Below are 17626 nucleotides of genomic sequence, written 5' to 3' on the forward strand. Positions count from 1 at the left end.
AAAAAAAGGTCGAAAATGTGTTTATTTTTTAATATAAATAATCTTCAGTATGTCACAGGTTATGAACTTGAAATGAAATCAAAGTAGAATAAATAATAGTGGTGGTTGTAACTCAATGGGTCACATGTACGACTAGTGTTATTACATGTGTTTAACCCTTTATGACCTGGTTGAACTAATTCGTTTAGTCGTAAATAAATGAATATAATGGCATAAATAAAGTGGGAATTGATTCAAACATGCCTTGCACATTAGTTCAGTATCTGGGTAGATGCCAAATACATCCAAATTGCAACTGTGTATTGCTTACATTCAGTATGCCACCATCTGTCTCGGATTGCATTTGTTGTCATTAACACACTTTTTTCAAACACTGGATAATAATCAGAGTAAGTTTATGAAATGCAAAAATTCTCAGTGGCAGTTTAACTATCGAATTTCATAATTTTTCCAGTTTGGAGACAATCATAGTATCATTACTATTTCAATTAACTAAAATTAACAATAAATATTTTAATTATCTACATCATAATTCAGGTCATAAAATTAACAATAAATATTTTAATTATCTACATCATAATTCAAGTCATAAAATTAACATTAAATATTTTAATTATCTACATCATAATTCAGGTCATAAAATGAACAATAAATATTTTAATTATCTACATCATAATTCAAGTCATAAAATTAACAATAAATATTTTAATAATCTACATCATAATTCAGGTCATAAAATGAACAATAAATATTTTAATTATCTACATCATAATTCAAGTCATAAAATTAACAATAAATATTTTAATAATCTACATCATAATTCAGGTCATAAAATTAACAATAAATATTTTAATTATCTACATCATAATTCAAGTCATAAAATTAACAATAAATATTTTAATTATCTACATCATAATTCAGGTTATAAAATTAACGATAAATATTTTAATTATCTACATCATAATTCAAGTCATAAAATTAACAATAAATATTTTTTAAAATTATCTACATCATAATTCAGGTCATAAAATTAACAATAAATATTTTAATTATCTACATCATAATTCAAGTCATAAAATTAACAATAAATATTTTTTTAAATTATCTACATCATAATTCAAGTCATAAAATTAACAATAAATATATTTTTAATCATCTACATCATAATTCAAGTCATAAAATTAACAATAAATATTTTTTTAATTATCTACATCATAATTCAACTCATAAAGGGCTAAAGATGTATATTTACATTCTCTTAATTATTCAGATTTCTAACAGTCTAATGATTTCCTCTCTAGTAAATACAGTTTAAAATAAAACAAGCTACAATGTTGTGAAAGAAACACTTGAACATTGCAAACTATGAGTTTGCGATTTAGCTTCAATCATATGCTGTCTAGCTATGTATGGCTTGTATAACTTGCGATCACTATTACTATGACTTCCAATTATTTGAAAAACAACATTGTGGATAATTCTTCTGATTTTCATGATGGGATTATATAAAAACTAGCAATAAATTTAATAAATCAATATTTGATTCTGACTAGTGATTTTTTCCTTTTCATCCTCACAACATGTTATTCACACTAACAAAAAGTGTAATTTGCTTCAGTTTCTGGAAAGAATTATTCCAGTAAAGATAATTATTGCCATAGTAACAATTTTAAAACTTAAAAATGCCCCAAAATAAGGGAGATAATTCCTATTTTAACTTAAATAAGTTATCTCCCTTCCATTTTGAGATATTTTTCAATCTGTTTGTGACAAACGATATCTTTTTTTAATTTTAATTTTAAACTAAAATGCCATTAATGAATATCCGGACTATGCCAGGTAGGTACTGATAGTTTTATATCTTAAAAAATATAAAATATATGCCACAGATAGCACGCTATCATCTTTATTGTTATCTTGCATTATTGTTCTTTTTCCTCTATATATGTATGTTCTTATATTTTGTATTCACATTTTAGCATTGTCATTATCTTCAGCATGCTTTTATGTAATACAAATAATGTTTCAAGCAAACTACAATACTGTCTTTGTTCAAAACAGTTTTTTAATTTATTATTCTCCTTTGCAGGACGATATTATCCCGATACAGACACAAACAAAGGAAAATTGAACACAAAACGCTTCAAGGCCACATTTCGTTGTGCCCTGAACAGTCTTCCAGATTGCCAAGAACTGCCAAAGCTCAACAACAAAGCAGGAGCAAATGCATTCAAAGTTTACCAATTCAGTTGTGACAGTAAGATCTCTTTCTTTTATTTTTTTTTTCATGTGTAGTTGACTGAACAGAAAATTCAAATTTGGTGACATTATCCATATTTCATCCTCCTTTAAACATGATCTCATTTATTCTAAACAAGATGCCTCTCTCAAATATGTATTCAATACAAAAGGTAGCAAACAGTTTCACTCTCTATTCATTAAGTCTTCTCATTTGACTCATGATGTAACCATATTACTTTCTTAACTTATTTTCACACAACCAATATTATTTCATTTCCAACTTCCTGCTTTTTAGTTTTTTAACATGAATAATAAGTACTCCTTCCAGTTACATTAAATTCTACCTTACATCCTGATTGTATTCAAAGAATAAAAGGTTATCATACTGTGTGATTTTCAGAATACCAGAATGAATTACTGAACAACTTTGATTTTATGCAACACAGTGTTTTATGCTGACTGAAATGCATTACATTTTAAAAAATATCTTCATTAAAATATTATACCATACATATTAACAATTACATTGGCTTGTGTATATTTCTTGCTTATTATGAAAAGAAAAAAAGCTACATTACATGTTAATATAAGCAATACAACTAGCAGAAAAATTAACTTCTTGATATAACAATATTGAATTAAGCACTGATATGCAATAATTAAAGTTACCTACAATTCTGTTTAATTCACTACTTTAAGACTTTAATTTACAAAAATCAGTATAAGAAAAAATCACTCACAGGTATGGATGTTCAGTATTGCAATTGATAAACATAATTTCTTAAAAAAAAATTTATTTACATAAAAACAATCTTCTATATAAAATTACAAATAAAACAAAATATTATTGCAAATATTGTCATCCATACAATTATGCTTGTTAATAGAAAATAAAATTTTCACTCCAAACATTTTCTAACATGAAAATAATAATACAAACATTTTCTAACATGAAAATGATGATGATGATGATGATGATGATAATAATAACATTCCTCCTCCTCCTCCTCCTCCTTCTTCCTCTTCTTCTTCTTCTTCTTGTATAAGTTCACCTAAGATTACAAAAAATGTTTGCATCAACCTGTCCTTATTTTCCCAAAAATGGAGACATGTGCAGAACAGAAGCTGTTATTGGTTTTATAGCTTAAAAAAACTGGATGAGAGTTTTTGAGTTATCAATTAGAAAGAAAAATCCAAGATAAAACATGGGATGAAATGATAAGGGAGAATTTAGGAGAGGAAATCTAAATTAACATTTGGCCAGAGATAGGTTATTTTGGAAATCAATTTCTAAAAGCTGTCTATGTGTCAGCATATAAAACAGTTTTTAAACTGCATATGATACTGATGATGAGGTTGGCATGGCCGATGGATACTTCTGAATTTTCTGCTAAAATTTAATTTCTCATTTATGCATGTGAAACCAAGTGATGCTGAACATTTTGGTCATAGCTTTTATTATGTGGTAATAAACCAAATCTTAATTCTATGTGTAGAAAGTATCACTCGATGACTAAGCCGGCTTTCGTTATCGATCATATAATTGGAGCACAGGGTAGAGAAGATGCTAATGTGATTGCAAGAATTGGAATTGAATGGAGTTTAAGGAGTTTTGCCATTACTGACAAGCAAAGCGTTACCACTCTCGACAAAGAGAAAAGTCTATCAGGCATGTGCACTCGGTGTGATGATATATGAAAGTGAAAGCGTGGTAGTGAGGATAGAGGACGTGTTGCATGGAGAGAAAGGATATTTAATATAAGTCTTAAAGATAGGCCTAGAAGTCACTCAGGGATAAGGGTTATTTTGTGTACAATAATCAATGGGATAATATCGTAGTAATAGTTTTGATGACCTTAGAACAAGAGATTAAATCTGGATAGTATACAGGTTTTGCACAGACTTGAAAAGATCTTATTTCTATTATTATTTAGAAAAATCCTTTAAATTATGGAAAATATTTTGAAAAGGCCTTGAAAATTTAATTTTTTTATGCTTCCCTCTAAAAAATAACTTTCCTTGTGAGGATGGGACTCCCCAATGGTGCCCCCCCCCCTCCCCTAAAAAAAAAAATGTGATAACCAAAAATAAGGCTGGCCAGGCCCCAAAAAATGGACAACATTGCAGCCATCTTGATTGGAAATTTAAAAGCCATAAAGAGAGTTAATATTTGAGATGAAATCCAAACCATTTAAGACTACGTAAAAACGCACAAAAAAAGTAATGTAGGTAGATTGCAAAATAACTTTTATTGGCTGTACATTTGATTTTTTACCGCTTTTTCAAATTGTTGTGCATTGTAAGACAAACCCCAAATTTTGTTTTGAAAACTTTAAATTTGTCTGGAGAAGGCCTTTAAAAACTTTGAAAAGCCTTTAAAAATCCTTGAAAATGAACATTGAAAATCTGTACAAATCCTGGTATAGGTTATGTGTACATAACTAAAGATTTTAACATTAAAAGAATGAATGAGAGTTCTTTGGTTAATAGATGCAAAATAGTTAAGAAAACAAGTCCAGTTCACAAAGGAGGGCTAAGGCAAACATGGAAGAAAGTTATAAAATTGAATTTGAGGGAAAGAAGGATAAATAAAAGCCTAGCCAAAAATAGATTACTTTGGGAGCCAGTTTTTTAAAGTCGTCAAATACCAGCATGTAAATTGGATGTTAAACCAACAATGATGATGATGACTAGGGTTATGACAAGAGAATATTCTTTTCATTATTTTGACTCGAGAGTATATATCAGTTAATATCTTATATGCTTTTAGATGCAGTGATGTGGTTCTCGATTGATTAACTGTGTCGGATATATACTCGAGAGTCAAAACAATAAGAATATTCTCTTGTCACAGCCCTAATGATGACAATCAAGTTTACACATCTCTATATAAGACTCTCTCCATCCACCAGTCTGCTATACTTAATTTTCTTTTTTTTTTGTAGAAGAGACATGTCCTTATAAGAAGAAGAAACCAGCTAGTAAGACTCTGGACACATGCTGTGTGAAATCAGTTGAATGTGTTGCAGAGGAGGTGACTAACCAAAAGGACGCCAGTCCCGAACATAACAATTCGCAAGAGTCTGACCAAGAACAGACACCCGACACACCTGTAAACGACAAAACTTCACCACCAAATGAAGAGGAAACCCCATCAAAATCACCTGAAGAAGAAACCCCTTCAGTGGCACCAGAGGATTCAGGTAACTGTATCCCATGTCAAAATAACTCCGAACCAGATCCATGTCGTACAAGATCCAGCTTTGATGACTTGACAATCAGTGAAAATGATGTTGCAAATACCCTTCTTGAACTGCAGAGGGGTGCCATGTCTCGGTTAATAAAAAAGGACTTATCTCAGTTGCAACCTCAGGTAATACATACCCCACCCCAAACACAGACAGTGCCAATCACACACCTACCTATGTTGCAGTCACAGATGCCTGTCACACCACATACTCAGGCACAGATTTATTCACAGCCAGTGTTACGGCCAAAAATAGCCAAGTCAGTGTTACAGCCTCAAACTCCCCCTGTTCACATGTTACAGTCACAGCTGACGACTCACAGAGAAATACACCCCAAAACACAGTCGATAACATATGAGCAAACCTCCACTATGACGGTTGTCAATCCAGTTACTTCAAAGATACCATCTGTGATTCCGTTCGTCCCAGCTATGGTTTTACCATATCCAACGCACCACACTCATTCCGAACATCAAATGACTAACGTATGTATGATTCCTGCACTTGTTCCTACTTCGGCCACACAGATGATGCATATTCATTCCAGTTCTTTTGATAATCAAGCACACCAGTTCGTACCTGTTGCTGTGCCCCAAAGTCTACCTGTGGCAGGCGCACCCCAAAGTCTACCTGCGGCAGGCGCACCCCAAAGTCTACCTGTGGCAGGCGCACCCCAAAGTCTACCTGTGGCAGGCGCACCCCAAAATCTACCTGTGGCAGGCATACCCCAAAGTCTACCTGTTCCAGGTGTACCCCAAAATCTACATGTGGCAGTTGCTGCACCCCAAAGACTACCTGTGGCAGCTGCTGCACCCCAAAGGCTACCTGTGGCAGCTGCTGCACCCCAAAGGCTACCTGTGGCAGCTGCTGCACCCCAAAGGCTACCTGTGGCAGCTGCTGCACCCCAAAGGCTACCTGTGGCAGCTGCTGCACCCCAAAGGCTACCTGCAGCTACTGTACCCCAAAGACTACCTGCTGCAGCTGCACCACAAAGATCATCTGCTGTAGCTGCACCACAAAAGCTACCTGTCACAACTTCATCTCAGAGGCTACCTGCAGCACCACAAAGTCTTCCAATTGCATCACCAAGATTTCCAGCTACGTCCGAACAGTTTTCAACTGCACCTCAAAGGCTGCAATCTGCAACGTCTGGGCTTCCAACCTCATCCCTAAGACTTCCGGTACCATCACCAAAGCTGCAAACTACAAGTCCAAGGCTTTCAACTGTTTCCCCAAGGTTAACAGTTACAACTCCAAAGCTTCCAACTGCTTCCTCAAGGCTTCCAGCTACTCCCCCAAGGCTTCCAACTGCAACTCCAAGGCTTCCAACTGCAACTCCAAGGCTTCCAATTGCAACTCCAAGGCTTCCAACTGCAACTCCAAGGCTTCCAACTGCAACTCCAAGACTTCCTACTGCAACTCCAAGACTTCCTACTGCAACTCCAAGACTTCCAACTGCAACTGTTCATACCTCTTTGCCAGAAACCAAAGGTTAGTCTGATATAAAATTATATTTTGTTTTAAATTTGAAAATTTAAAAAAACTGAAGAATGCTATATAATTTTTATTAAATGAAAAATCATTTTTTAATTATTTTTATTTGTTTTCTTTTGAGACTTTTTTTGGCATCTATCAACGTCTACATCTAATTGTAACAGATTTTGTCTTTTTTTTTTCTCTTTATTTTCCTATTTAAAGATTTTTTTTTTCCTTGTGTTAGTGTTGTTTAGTCCGTGGGTAGGGGTTTCTAGAAGAGAAAGTTGCATGTCCAGTGTGCTATTTGGTTGGCACGAAAATTGAATAGAAAGAGTTAATCACATTTTTTTGAACGCTTTATTATGTAAAGTTAAATTTGAAAAATTCAGAAAACCAAGAAATGCTCTATAATTTTTTGTTAAAAACAAACAAAAAAGGTTTTTCCTTTTATAAAAGACGGGCTGAAATAGCAATAATTTTGTAAAAATCAACGTAAATAAATCTAGAAGCAACGCGTGTTTGCAAATCGTACATATTATGATCTAGGGAATATATAAACAGTTCTAAGCGATAGTACCCCCCCTCCCCCGGGACCGTCGGCAAAAAAAGCCTTTTCGAGACATACAAAAATGCGCGCGCTGCATTTGCCTTTTATATATATAGACTAGCGGGGGGTACCTGGCGTTGCCCGGGTGTTTGGAGGTGTCTGTGGTTTTGGGTAAATCAAAACGGGGGTGGGGGTGGGAGGAAGGTTAAAATAAAAAAAAAAGTTTTGGTAGGTAAGTATGAGGATCGAACCCGAACCCTTGAGGCAAAGTTGGAAATTAAAGTGTGAAAAAAAAGTGCGACGTTAACCATTGGGCCACTGCGAAATACTAACAGAAACACGTTTGAATTTATTTAACTATTTAGAATTGGTAGGTGCACATTTTAATGACTTAATGAGGTCAACTTTGACTGCGGGGTAGTATTTCATTTACTGCGAGAACACTTTTTTTTATTTTTATTTTCCCAAAATGTTGGGGGGGAGACCAGCTCTCCATAAAAAGGGGATTGTCCAAATTGAATAGCAATTGTCTGATATAAGGAAAATATTTCCACACTGATGAAATCTGATTGCTTTCGGACATTTCCAGCGCCAATCTGATAGGCCCTGAACTGGCATCTAAGTTTCGGCCTCTGTCCCATCGATGAAATGTTGCATCCCTCTGCCTGTTCTACTACAAGTATTCTAATGGTAAATGCTCTGGCGAACTGCAGACACTTGTGTTCTCACAATGTAGCCACCCTCAACAAACCTGACAGGCAGCTAAATCCCACCCCCACACAGTAGAAATCCCTAGATGTAAAAGATCTTTCTACTCCAGTAGTTTCTTCCCCAGAACTGCTAGACTCTGGAATTCCATTCCAGGTCCCTGCTTCCCCAACTGTACTGACATGCATAAGTTCAAGTGTAATGTGAACCGACATCTTGCTGCCCAAATCCCTACATAGTACCCCAGTAGTTGCTTCCCCTGATAGTAGCCCCCTACACCAAAGTGGCAATGTGTCTTGTTTGGGGTGAAAATGTAATAAAGAAAAAGAAAAAATGCTGTGTAAAATTAGTTCCAAAAATGTATTGGTTCTAAATCATTGACTTTCTTTTTTCTTTTTCCAGGTGTCAATATCAAGCAGGAAGTTTTAGATGGTGATTACTCTCCACTCGAGATGAATATCAACAGCGCAAACCACAACCACAACAACAACAACAACAACAACAATAGCACAATCCACAACAACAGCAACAGCACAACCCATAACCACAACAACAGCAATATAACCGTGAAACTTGAGAATGTCTTAACTGGAGATCTCACTTCTGGTTACAAAGCTAACGAACAGAAACCAAGGAAAGTGAACCAAGCTTCAACAAATATCATTGGAAGTGTGTTTCAAACCAATAACACTCAGATTTCAAATCGCAAGCGTAGTAAGGGAAAGAAAAATGCTACTGGACCTCCTCATGACACCAATAGTAATGTACAAATCACTGGTTCTTCACAAAATTACCAGAAAAAACGGAAAAAGTAAATCCATGTATAACACGCCTTCGTTTTTTTTTTTTACTTTTGTAAATTCTGCAGAGAAATTTGACATTGGTGACAGTATTTTCAAAAAAGCAATCAGGAATCTTGGTTCTGTTTACAACTGTGTCATCTTCACGCCATGGGAAAAATAGTAATGTGAACTGAAGAAAAAACAATTCTGAATTTAAAACTGTGTTGAACTAGAAAAGTTTTGATGACATATGCATAAGCATATTAAACTTCCATTTCAGTATATTCAAGGAAAAACAGCTCTATTATATTTGACCATGTAATGTTGAAAGTTAGCTGCTAGTTCATTATAAAATATTGCAAAAGACACTTTAACTCTGAAAAACATTACTGTATATAAAAAGCAAGCTAATAGAACATTACAGAAGACATTTTTGCCATAGGAGAACCATATATTGTATATAAAAGAAAGGTGGTACTTGTTTACATTATTGATCTTTTAAATCAACACATTTCTGGTAAAAACATTACATACTTACATGTCATTGTGAAAATTAGTATAAATTCCAAAACTTATGAAATATGAGCCAGTAGAAAACTAATGACGCGTAAAAAATAGAATTTGTCTTATGTTTTAATGTTGAAAAGTTGTGCCACCAATTCGGTATGACAGACTGATTTAGCTCCGTTGACTAAAATTAAGGGTCCACCGATTTTAAACACACAATCTCAACATAATTGTGGATGAGTTTTTGTTAAAAAATATATCCAGCACATCCTCTACTAGATTATTTTTTGTAATTTTTGCCATGATATGTAATTATATAATGTTTTCACCTGAAATGTGTTGGTTGAAAGATCACCAATGTAAATGAACACCCAAAAAGCATGCAAACTGTACATTTGCAATTCATTTTTGTTCAGCCATCATCAATGATGAACTTTTTTCTATAGAAGTAGCTGTATGTTTGCCAGATTATTGTTTTTTTTTTTAAACTATTATTCCTTTCTTATTTTTTCATTGTAGCTTATATTGGTGTGTATCTAGATAAAATGAATTAGCTGGTACCAACAAATGTTGTCTGTACATACAATGCCAGTAATAATTATAACAATGGACCAAAGAATGTCTTTGCTGTGTTAAGTAAAATGAAATTATTAACGTATAAAGATTGAAAATTTTTTTTAACATTTTTATGATAAAGTCATAGCATTTAATATCAATCCAGCAATAATTTTGTTTTGTTTTATGTACAGTGTTTAAGATTTTTTGGGGTGGTGAGTTAGACACGTCAATTTGAAGTGCCTTATTGATGATCAGGACTTATGTAAAATGAACATAGGTCACTCAGTAAGTACTCTTACTGATAAAGGTGCCATAAATATCAGGAATTGAATCTGCGCTCTTTGAGGAGATGTTGCTTGGAAAGAACAGCTTAAATTATATGGGTTTGATTTTAAAACAAATGGCAGAGGTGGATTTGTGAAAATAAACCTTAAAAAAATAATTTTTTTTTACATTACAATTTGAAAAACTAAAGGTGAGAAACTACCAATCATTATTTTGCTTTATGTTTACAAACTTAGATCAACATATGCTCTATCACCAATACTGAGTATACTTCCGTTATAAACAAATAGCACAATTAATATATATATATATATATATATATATATAGTAATAAAATAAATCTGAAAAAAAAATTTTCAACAATAAGGCAAACCTATCTAGATAAAAAAAGCTCTAACCGATTAAGAGAAGCAAACAATAAAAAGATAAAGATTAAAGTTATATAGGAACTATATTACATTATCAAGTCAATAAGGGTTTATTAGATCATCAAGTCAATAAGGTTACAGAAAGGGAAAAATTATTTTAATGTGATGAGGATAAAAGAAAAAAAATAAAGAATGAGAAAAAACAATAAAAGCTAAAAAATATATAAAAAAAGTGAAATAATTTTTTCCAATTCTAATCTGAAAGCGTTTTCCATCTTAATCTGAATGTTTTTAAAGTTAGTGTTGTCTTTTTATCTTTACATTTGTATAATGCAAGCTTTTTCTCCTCTTCTTATGAAAAGCATTTAGTTTCGAAATGCCATGGCCTAAAACGGTTTTTCCCTTTTTCCCCTTTCTGTAACCCTTATTGATTTGATAATGTAGTAAAGTTCCTATGTAATTTTACACTTTATCTTTTTAACTTATTCTATATATATATATATATGTATGTATGTATGTATATAATGTTAAAAGTCCACGTATGCTTCTAGGATAGTAATTAAAAGGTTATGAGGGTTTTATAAAGCATGAAAACGATGTTACTTTTTGTATTTAATATAATTATTGTTATTTTTTTATATTTCAAGCAAACCTTCACACTTTGTCACAGAAAAGGTTTTCATTTCGATACTTTTTTATGACCAAGAGTGGAGGTTCACTTGAAATATAAAAAAATAACAATAAAAATATTAAATACAAAAAGTAACATCGTTTTCATGCTTCAGAAAACCCTCATAACCTTTTAATCACTATATATATATATATATATATATATATATATTAGCGGGGGGGGGTACCCGGCGTTGCCCGGGTGTTTGGAGGTGTGTGGGGTTTTGGCTAAATCAAAACTCGGGGGAGGGGGGGGGGTTAAAAAAAAAAGCTTTGGTAGGTGAGTATGAGGATCGAACCTGAACCCGAACCCTTGAGGCAAAGTTGGAAATTAAAGTGTGAAAAAAAATTGTGCAACGTTAACCACTGGGCCACCGTGACATACTAACTGGAACACGTTTGAATTTATTTATTTAACTAATAAAAACAGAATTAAGACGTGGTCGCAATAAAAGTTAACTCTACTGCTTCTATTTGACCTTAATGAGGTCATAGAAGTAGGGACTTAACTTTTGCTGCGGGGCAGCTTTTGGGTTTGTTTACCCAACTTTGACTGGTTTTTTCCCCAAGATGTTGGGGAGGGGGAAACCAGCTCCCCATTGTCCAGATTGAATCGCAATTGTCTGATATATGAAGTTTGGCACCACATTGATCAAAGCTGATTGCTTCTGGACGTTTCCCGGTGCGATTGCCGGGAACAGTGGCACTTAGCTTTGAATTAGTGTTGCTTTTTATACGAAAAAGCTGAATGAACACAAGACAGGCTGAAATAGCAATAATTTTGTAAAAATCGACATAAATAAATCTAGACGCTACACGTGTTCCCAAATCCTAGATATTATTATCTAGGGGGTACATAAACAGTTCTAAGCGATCGTAACCCCCCCCCCCCCCAGGAGTGTCGGCGAAAAAAGCCTTTGCGAAACATACACGAAATGGTCACACACATTTTACCTTTTATATATATAGATTATATATATATTATATATTATATATATATATATATATATATATATATATATATATATATATATATATATATATATATATATATATATAGAATTTTTTTTTTAAAAGCCAAAGACAATGCGGAGAAAGACCGGAATTATGAAAGTAAAGAAAGAAAAACAAACAAATGTAGACTTTCATAATTCCAGTCTTTCTCCGCATTGTCTTTGTTTTTTTAAAAAAAAAATTCTATATATTTCTTTACCAACAATGCTTCAAGCAAACTACTACCTACTCTATATTATATATATATTATATATTATATATATATATTATGTATATATTATATATGTATATTATATATGTATATTATATATTATATATATATATATATATGTATATATCATAAAAGATGGAAATAAAAAGTGAAGATCTAAATTATTTGTGAGTTCATCTATGTTTCATCTTCATTTAAAAAGACTTCCTCAGGATTTTTAAATTTAAGGAAGTAAATAAAATTGAAGAAATTAAAATAAACAATTAAGTAAATAAAAAATACAAGTGCATTATTGTTTATGTGATGTAAAAATGTGATCTATGTGATGTGAAAAGAGTGTTTTTGTTCCCTCTTTTGGCTGGAACATAATCTTTAAACCTGAATATGCGTAATAAAGGCCATGTTCTATCTAAGAAAGGGAACAAAACATTTGTACATCACGTAGGTACCAGATACTTTTAAGTAATGCACTTGTGTCTTTAATTTTTTAATTGAAATCAAACATCCTGAGGAAGGTTTTTAAATGAAGATGAAACCGTCACAAATAATTTTGGTTTTTCTTTTCCATATATATATATATATATATATATATATATATATATATATATATATATATATATATGTGTGTGTGTGTGTAATGTTAAAATCGTCTCTTTAATGTGAGAAAATATAAAGGACATAAATTTTAGATAAAACAGATTGTTTTCATTTTATTTATCTATATAAGTAAGAATTGTGTGTGTGTGTGTGTGTGAGGACATTTCTCAGCCTATATACTTAACAAATTTTGGATCTATAGACTTGAAATTTGGTATATAGGGTATTCAGACATGTGGAAAACGTTTTAATCGGTTTTCACCCCCCCCCAAAAAAAAAAGACTGCTAAATTGAAAACTGGTACATGGGCGTCTTCGGATTTTTATTTATTTGCGCATGTATGAATAGTTCAAAAGACAGATTCCTTATTTGGTATATAGGGTATTCAGACATGTGGAAAACTTTTTAATCGGTTTTCATCTGGAAAAAATTGCTGCTAAGTGGTCAAAATTAAAAAATAATACTTGTGGGTCATCAGGTTTTTATCTGTTAACTATTTCATGATTGCACATGCGTGACTTGTTCACATCACAGATTCACTATGTTAACAATAAGTAGGTTTGAAAACACTTTTTAAAGATTGTGGCAAACTTGTAATGTTTATCATACTTGACTCACTGTCTTTTTGTTTTGGTTTCGATTTCAGCTCGAGTATTTTTTTTTGCTTACAAAAAATGAACTGTTTAGAAAACACATAATACTCGCATGCACATGTCTCAGTTTCTTTCTGTTTTCTTTTTTACTTCATTTTTTAATGTATTTAACATTGTTTAATACAGGGCAATGCTGAATACATCTTCTAGTCTGTGTATATATATATATATATATATATATATATATATATATATATATATATGAGAGAACATATCCATAAAGTTAATTAAAAAAGTTTGCCTACTCATGTGGAGTAGCCATTTTATAGGAGTTCACTTAACGGTTATCTTTCAGTTAACAAAATATTTGAAACACGAAATCTTATTGCTAATAAAAACTTCATTAAATGCATATTAAGACAAAATATATGATTAAGATATCCTAAATAAATTATTCAGAGATAGCAAGAAAGAGACTTTATGACTAGTTACTTTTAAGACATCACATTCAAATGTTTTTTTTTTGGCTACATCGGTGAACAAATAATCTGCTCCCAATATGTTACGTGAGACTTCTATTTTGTCTCTTTGGGATATGTATATCTTGAGAAAGGCAGGATGTAAGCTGTCATTGAGTTAAAAGGTTCAAAATTGACCGTCATTGGAATGCATAATTGGAGATACAAAATGGAAGTCTCTTTTGACACATTGGGAGCAGATCATTTGTTTACCAAATTAGCACAAAATAATAAAATAAAAAAATTGGATGTGAGCTCAAAGTTATCTTAACATATAGCACTCGTAAACTTTAAACAGATCTTGCAAGTAGCCTCATCAGGTCTTAAAATGATGAGTTTCATTTCCATCTCCTAACCACCACCTAAATTAACTACCTTTTCTCAACTTTCTATTCAGATGACGTTTTAAACAGGCATCAACCTTGCAAACCTTAAAGTATAGGTTACAGATAAATAGTGATTACTGTAGAAGGTATCAGGTCTTACTCTAATGGAAGGTTTTTAATATACAATATACCATATTTTCAAACCAGAGAAAGACTTGTAGATTTTATTAGAAATTATTCAAGCGGTCTCATGAGTCCTCAAAATGATGATTGCCATCTACTATTTCTCCTGCACTGCCTGCTTAGCTCCATCATTTCTCTTGTCTTCTCAAATGACTTTTCAGACAACACTCTTGAAAATCGTGATCTATTTAGATTTTATTTTCCAAAGACGATTTGAGTTCTATGTTTTCTAACAAGTCCTATGGAAGCACAAAGTGAAGTTCAAATCCCAACTGAAATAAGCACTAATACTTTAGAGGGTGTTATTTTTTTTTTTAACTTGCTCTCACTTATACAAGGTACTTTGCTACTGAGATGCAAGGGATTACTGTGAATTATCGTGAGATTAATAGTGAAGTTGTGTAATGAGACGCTTGTTAACATTACATTTAAACTTCTGCAGGTTGGTACAGTTGGGGAAAACAGAGGGAATTCCAAAGATATGCAGTTTGAAAAAAGCTGTTAAAGTAGCAAGCTTTCCGGTATCTAGCAGTCTTCACATTGAAGAGGTGGGATTTTGTTGAGTGTCAAGTTGGTCATGCAGAGGGGGCACAAGTGCAACAAGTTCGTCAGAATATGTGTTATTGAAGTACTTGCAAAGTAAGTATAGCGATGCAACATTGCGGCAATTGGATAAGGGCTGTAGCTTAATGGACAATGTGGGACCTATTAAATTAGACAGGGTTAAAAAAAAAAGTCTCTAAAAGAGAGTGTATAAATTGTGCATTAACTGCCTTAACAGTTGTATGACATAGATATTTGTAATCTGAACACCTCCTTTAGTTATGAGTAAAATAGCAAAAGGCTAAAGGGTTGAGATGCCATAAAACAGACTCAAACAAAATAATTAGCTTTCAGATTGCTGCACATAATTCAAAATTTAAAAAAATTTAATATAAAATTTATGTCTAGCATTTATTATTTTTTGTGTCAATTCTGTGCAAAAAATATTAGTTTTACAAAATGCAATAAAATTGATCTACTAGCAACAAGAAAATTGAATTCTAGGAATTTTTTAAGGTGAAGGTGATAATTTTCTTTTTTTTTTTCAGTAGATTTGTTAATATTTCATCTGATGAATGACAACACGTTTATCATAAATTAGTTTACAGATGTAGCAACTTAATCTATGTGATTTTAGTAGCAGCCATAATATTAGTGAGGTTGTACACCCTAAGACATGGGGATTATTCCAGAAATTAAAATTTTGCCTAAATGGAGAATAAACCTAATTTACATCGTTAGTATGGTGGCATGTCAGAAGATGTCTCTGATGCATTGATCATTGGAGACCTCTTCCAGTGTTGTCATGCCTCAGAACCTGTTTGAAGCCTTAATCAGATTTTATTGTCAGGTTGTTCCTTTTTTTTTTTTTTTTTTAACAAGGTGGTCACCACTTATCAAAGCCCGAAAGCCACTCAGGGATAAGGGTTATTGTAAGTATGTGTACGTGTGTGTACGTGATATTTAAACACATTAATCTGTCTGATTTTTTAATCAAACCAATGAATCGGTGACAAATGTAGAGAAGCTAACATAACCCAAATTAAGACAGCACAATACAATACAAAATTCAGAATAATAGCAAAAATATTTTTTTTTTAAGCTATACGAATTAATAAAGTTTAAGTTGTAAATGAAATGTGACATTTTCAAATTATTTTTTGATGCAAGTCCACAATTTAACCTAAAAAAAAAAAAAAAAATACAGAAAATGCAATACATCATCATTACTCTGATCCCAATCTGCCCCTAATTTAAATAAATGGCTCACATCTTGGGGAAGCACTATATTTAGACAAACTTCTAGAACTGACCTTCATTTCTGATCTGAAATAGAACATATATATGAAATCTGTAGCCAAGATTGCCGGAAAATGATTGTATCTACTGCTACAACAGATATTCTGCTGCCGGTTCATTCCTCTACCTGTCTAAGAGCCAAGTATATCCTAGGATGGAGTACTGTTGCCACATTTGGGCAGGAGCTACTCGGAGTACTTTATCCTGCCTTGACAGAATTCAAAATCGGCTTTGAAACCTAGTAGGTGATGCCCTTTTCTCTACCCTGAAGCTTTTAACCTAAGTTTTTCTTAATAATTGCATTCTAGCATTACAGCCATCTTGTATTAAACGAGAGCAGAAAAAAAAAAAGAAACATTCATTTTTTTGGACGTTTATGACCTTATTTTTTTGATTTTGATTAATTTTTGAAAATAAAAAATGATCATGAAACCAGTGAGAAAGTTTTAAGATAATTTATTTAGCTTATTTAAAACTAATTTATAACTGCTAGTTGGGTTAGGTTCGTACAATACCTGCATATGTCAGTTTCTGTGTTTGCCTAGCTTCTATCATTTTATACCTTGTATAAAGACAAAAAATATTTGAAATTTCATGGCAAGAAATCTACTACTTAATATTTGCATAAGAGAGTAAGTAACTATGATGAATGCATTTATGTATATTATTTGTATTGGTAAACGCCATTGAAAATTTTGCTTTGTTATCCAAAATATTTTGCTTCAAATTAATATTGAATACACTTCATGTCTAAAAAAAAATGTCCTTTCGATTTACTTGAGATTCAAACTCTGGAATTTACATTGTAAAACTGCTGCCTTAGTAATGAGTACTCTGTCTAATTTTTTTTCCCCAACCAATCACATGTTTCTATTTGCATACGAACAGATACATTAATAAAAAAACATAACTGTTTAATAATATAAAACAGATCACTTCAAAATTCTCCAAGA

At 32.3% G+C, this 17626-nt stretch overlaps 1 protein-coding gene across 2 annotated transcripts in view; it reads left to right on the plus strand.

Annotated features, from left to right (window-relative positions):
• LOC145292224 (uncharacterized) overlaps positions 1–10236 on the plus strand; it is a 62023-nt gene extending 51787 nt beyond the window's left edge. Inside the window, exons 3-6 of one of the 2 annotated variants that reach the window (XM_080138545.1) lie at positions 2090–2257; positions 5187–6284; positions 6375–6980; positions 8623–10236. In XM_080138545.1, coding sequence (XP_079994671.1) covers positions 2090–2257; positions 5187–6284; positions 6375–6980; positions 8623–9035 — 2285 coding nt within the window. In that variant the 3' untranslated portion in view covers positions 9036–10236. Of the gene's footprint in view, positions 1–2089; positions 2258–5186; positions 6981–8622 lie in introns of both variants that reach the window. The other variant, XM_080138544.1, reaches the window with a different exon arrangement.
• The last annotated feature ends 7390 nt before the right edge of the window (positions 10237–17626 follow it).

This window comes from Euprymna scolopes, chromosome 13 (assembly GCF_053919585.1).
Source record: "Euprymna scolopes isolate OS-2025 chromosome 13, ASM5391958v1, whole genome shotgun sequence".
Taxonomy (NCBI): domain Eukaryota; kingdom Metazoa; phylum Mollusca; class Cephalopoda; order Sepiida; family Sepiolidae; genus Euprymna; species Euprymna scolopes.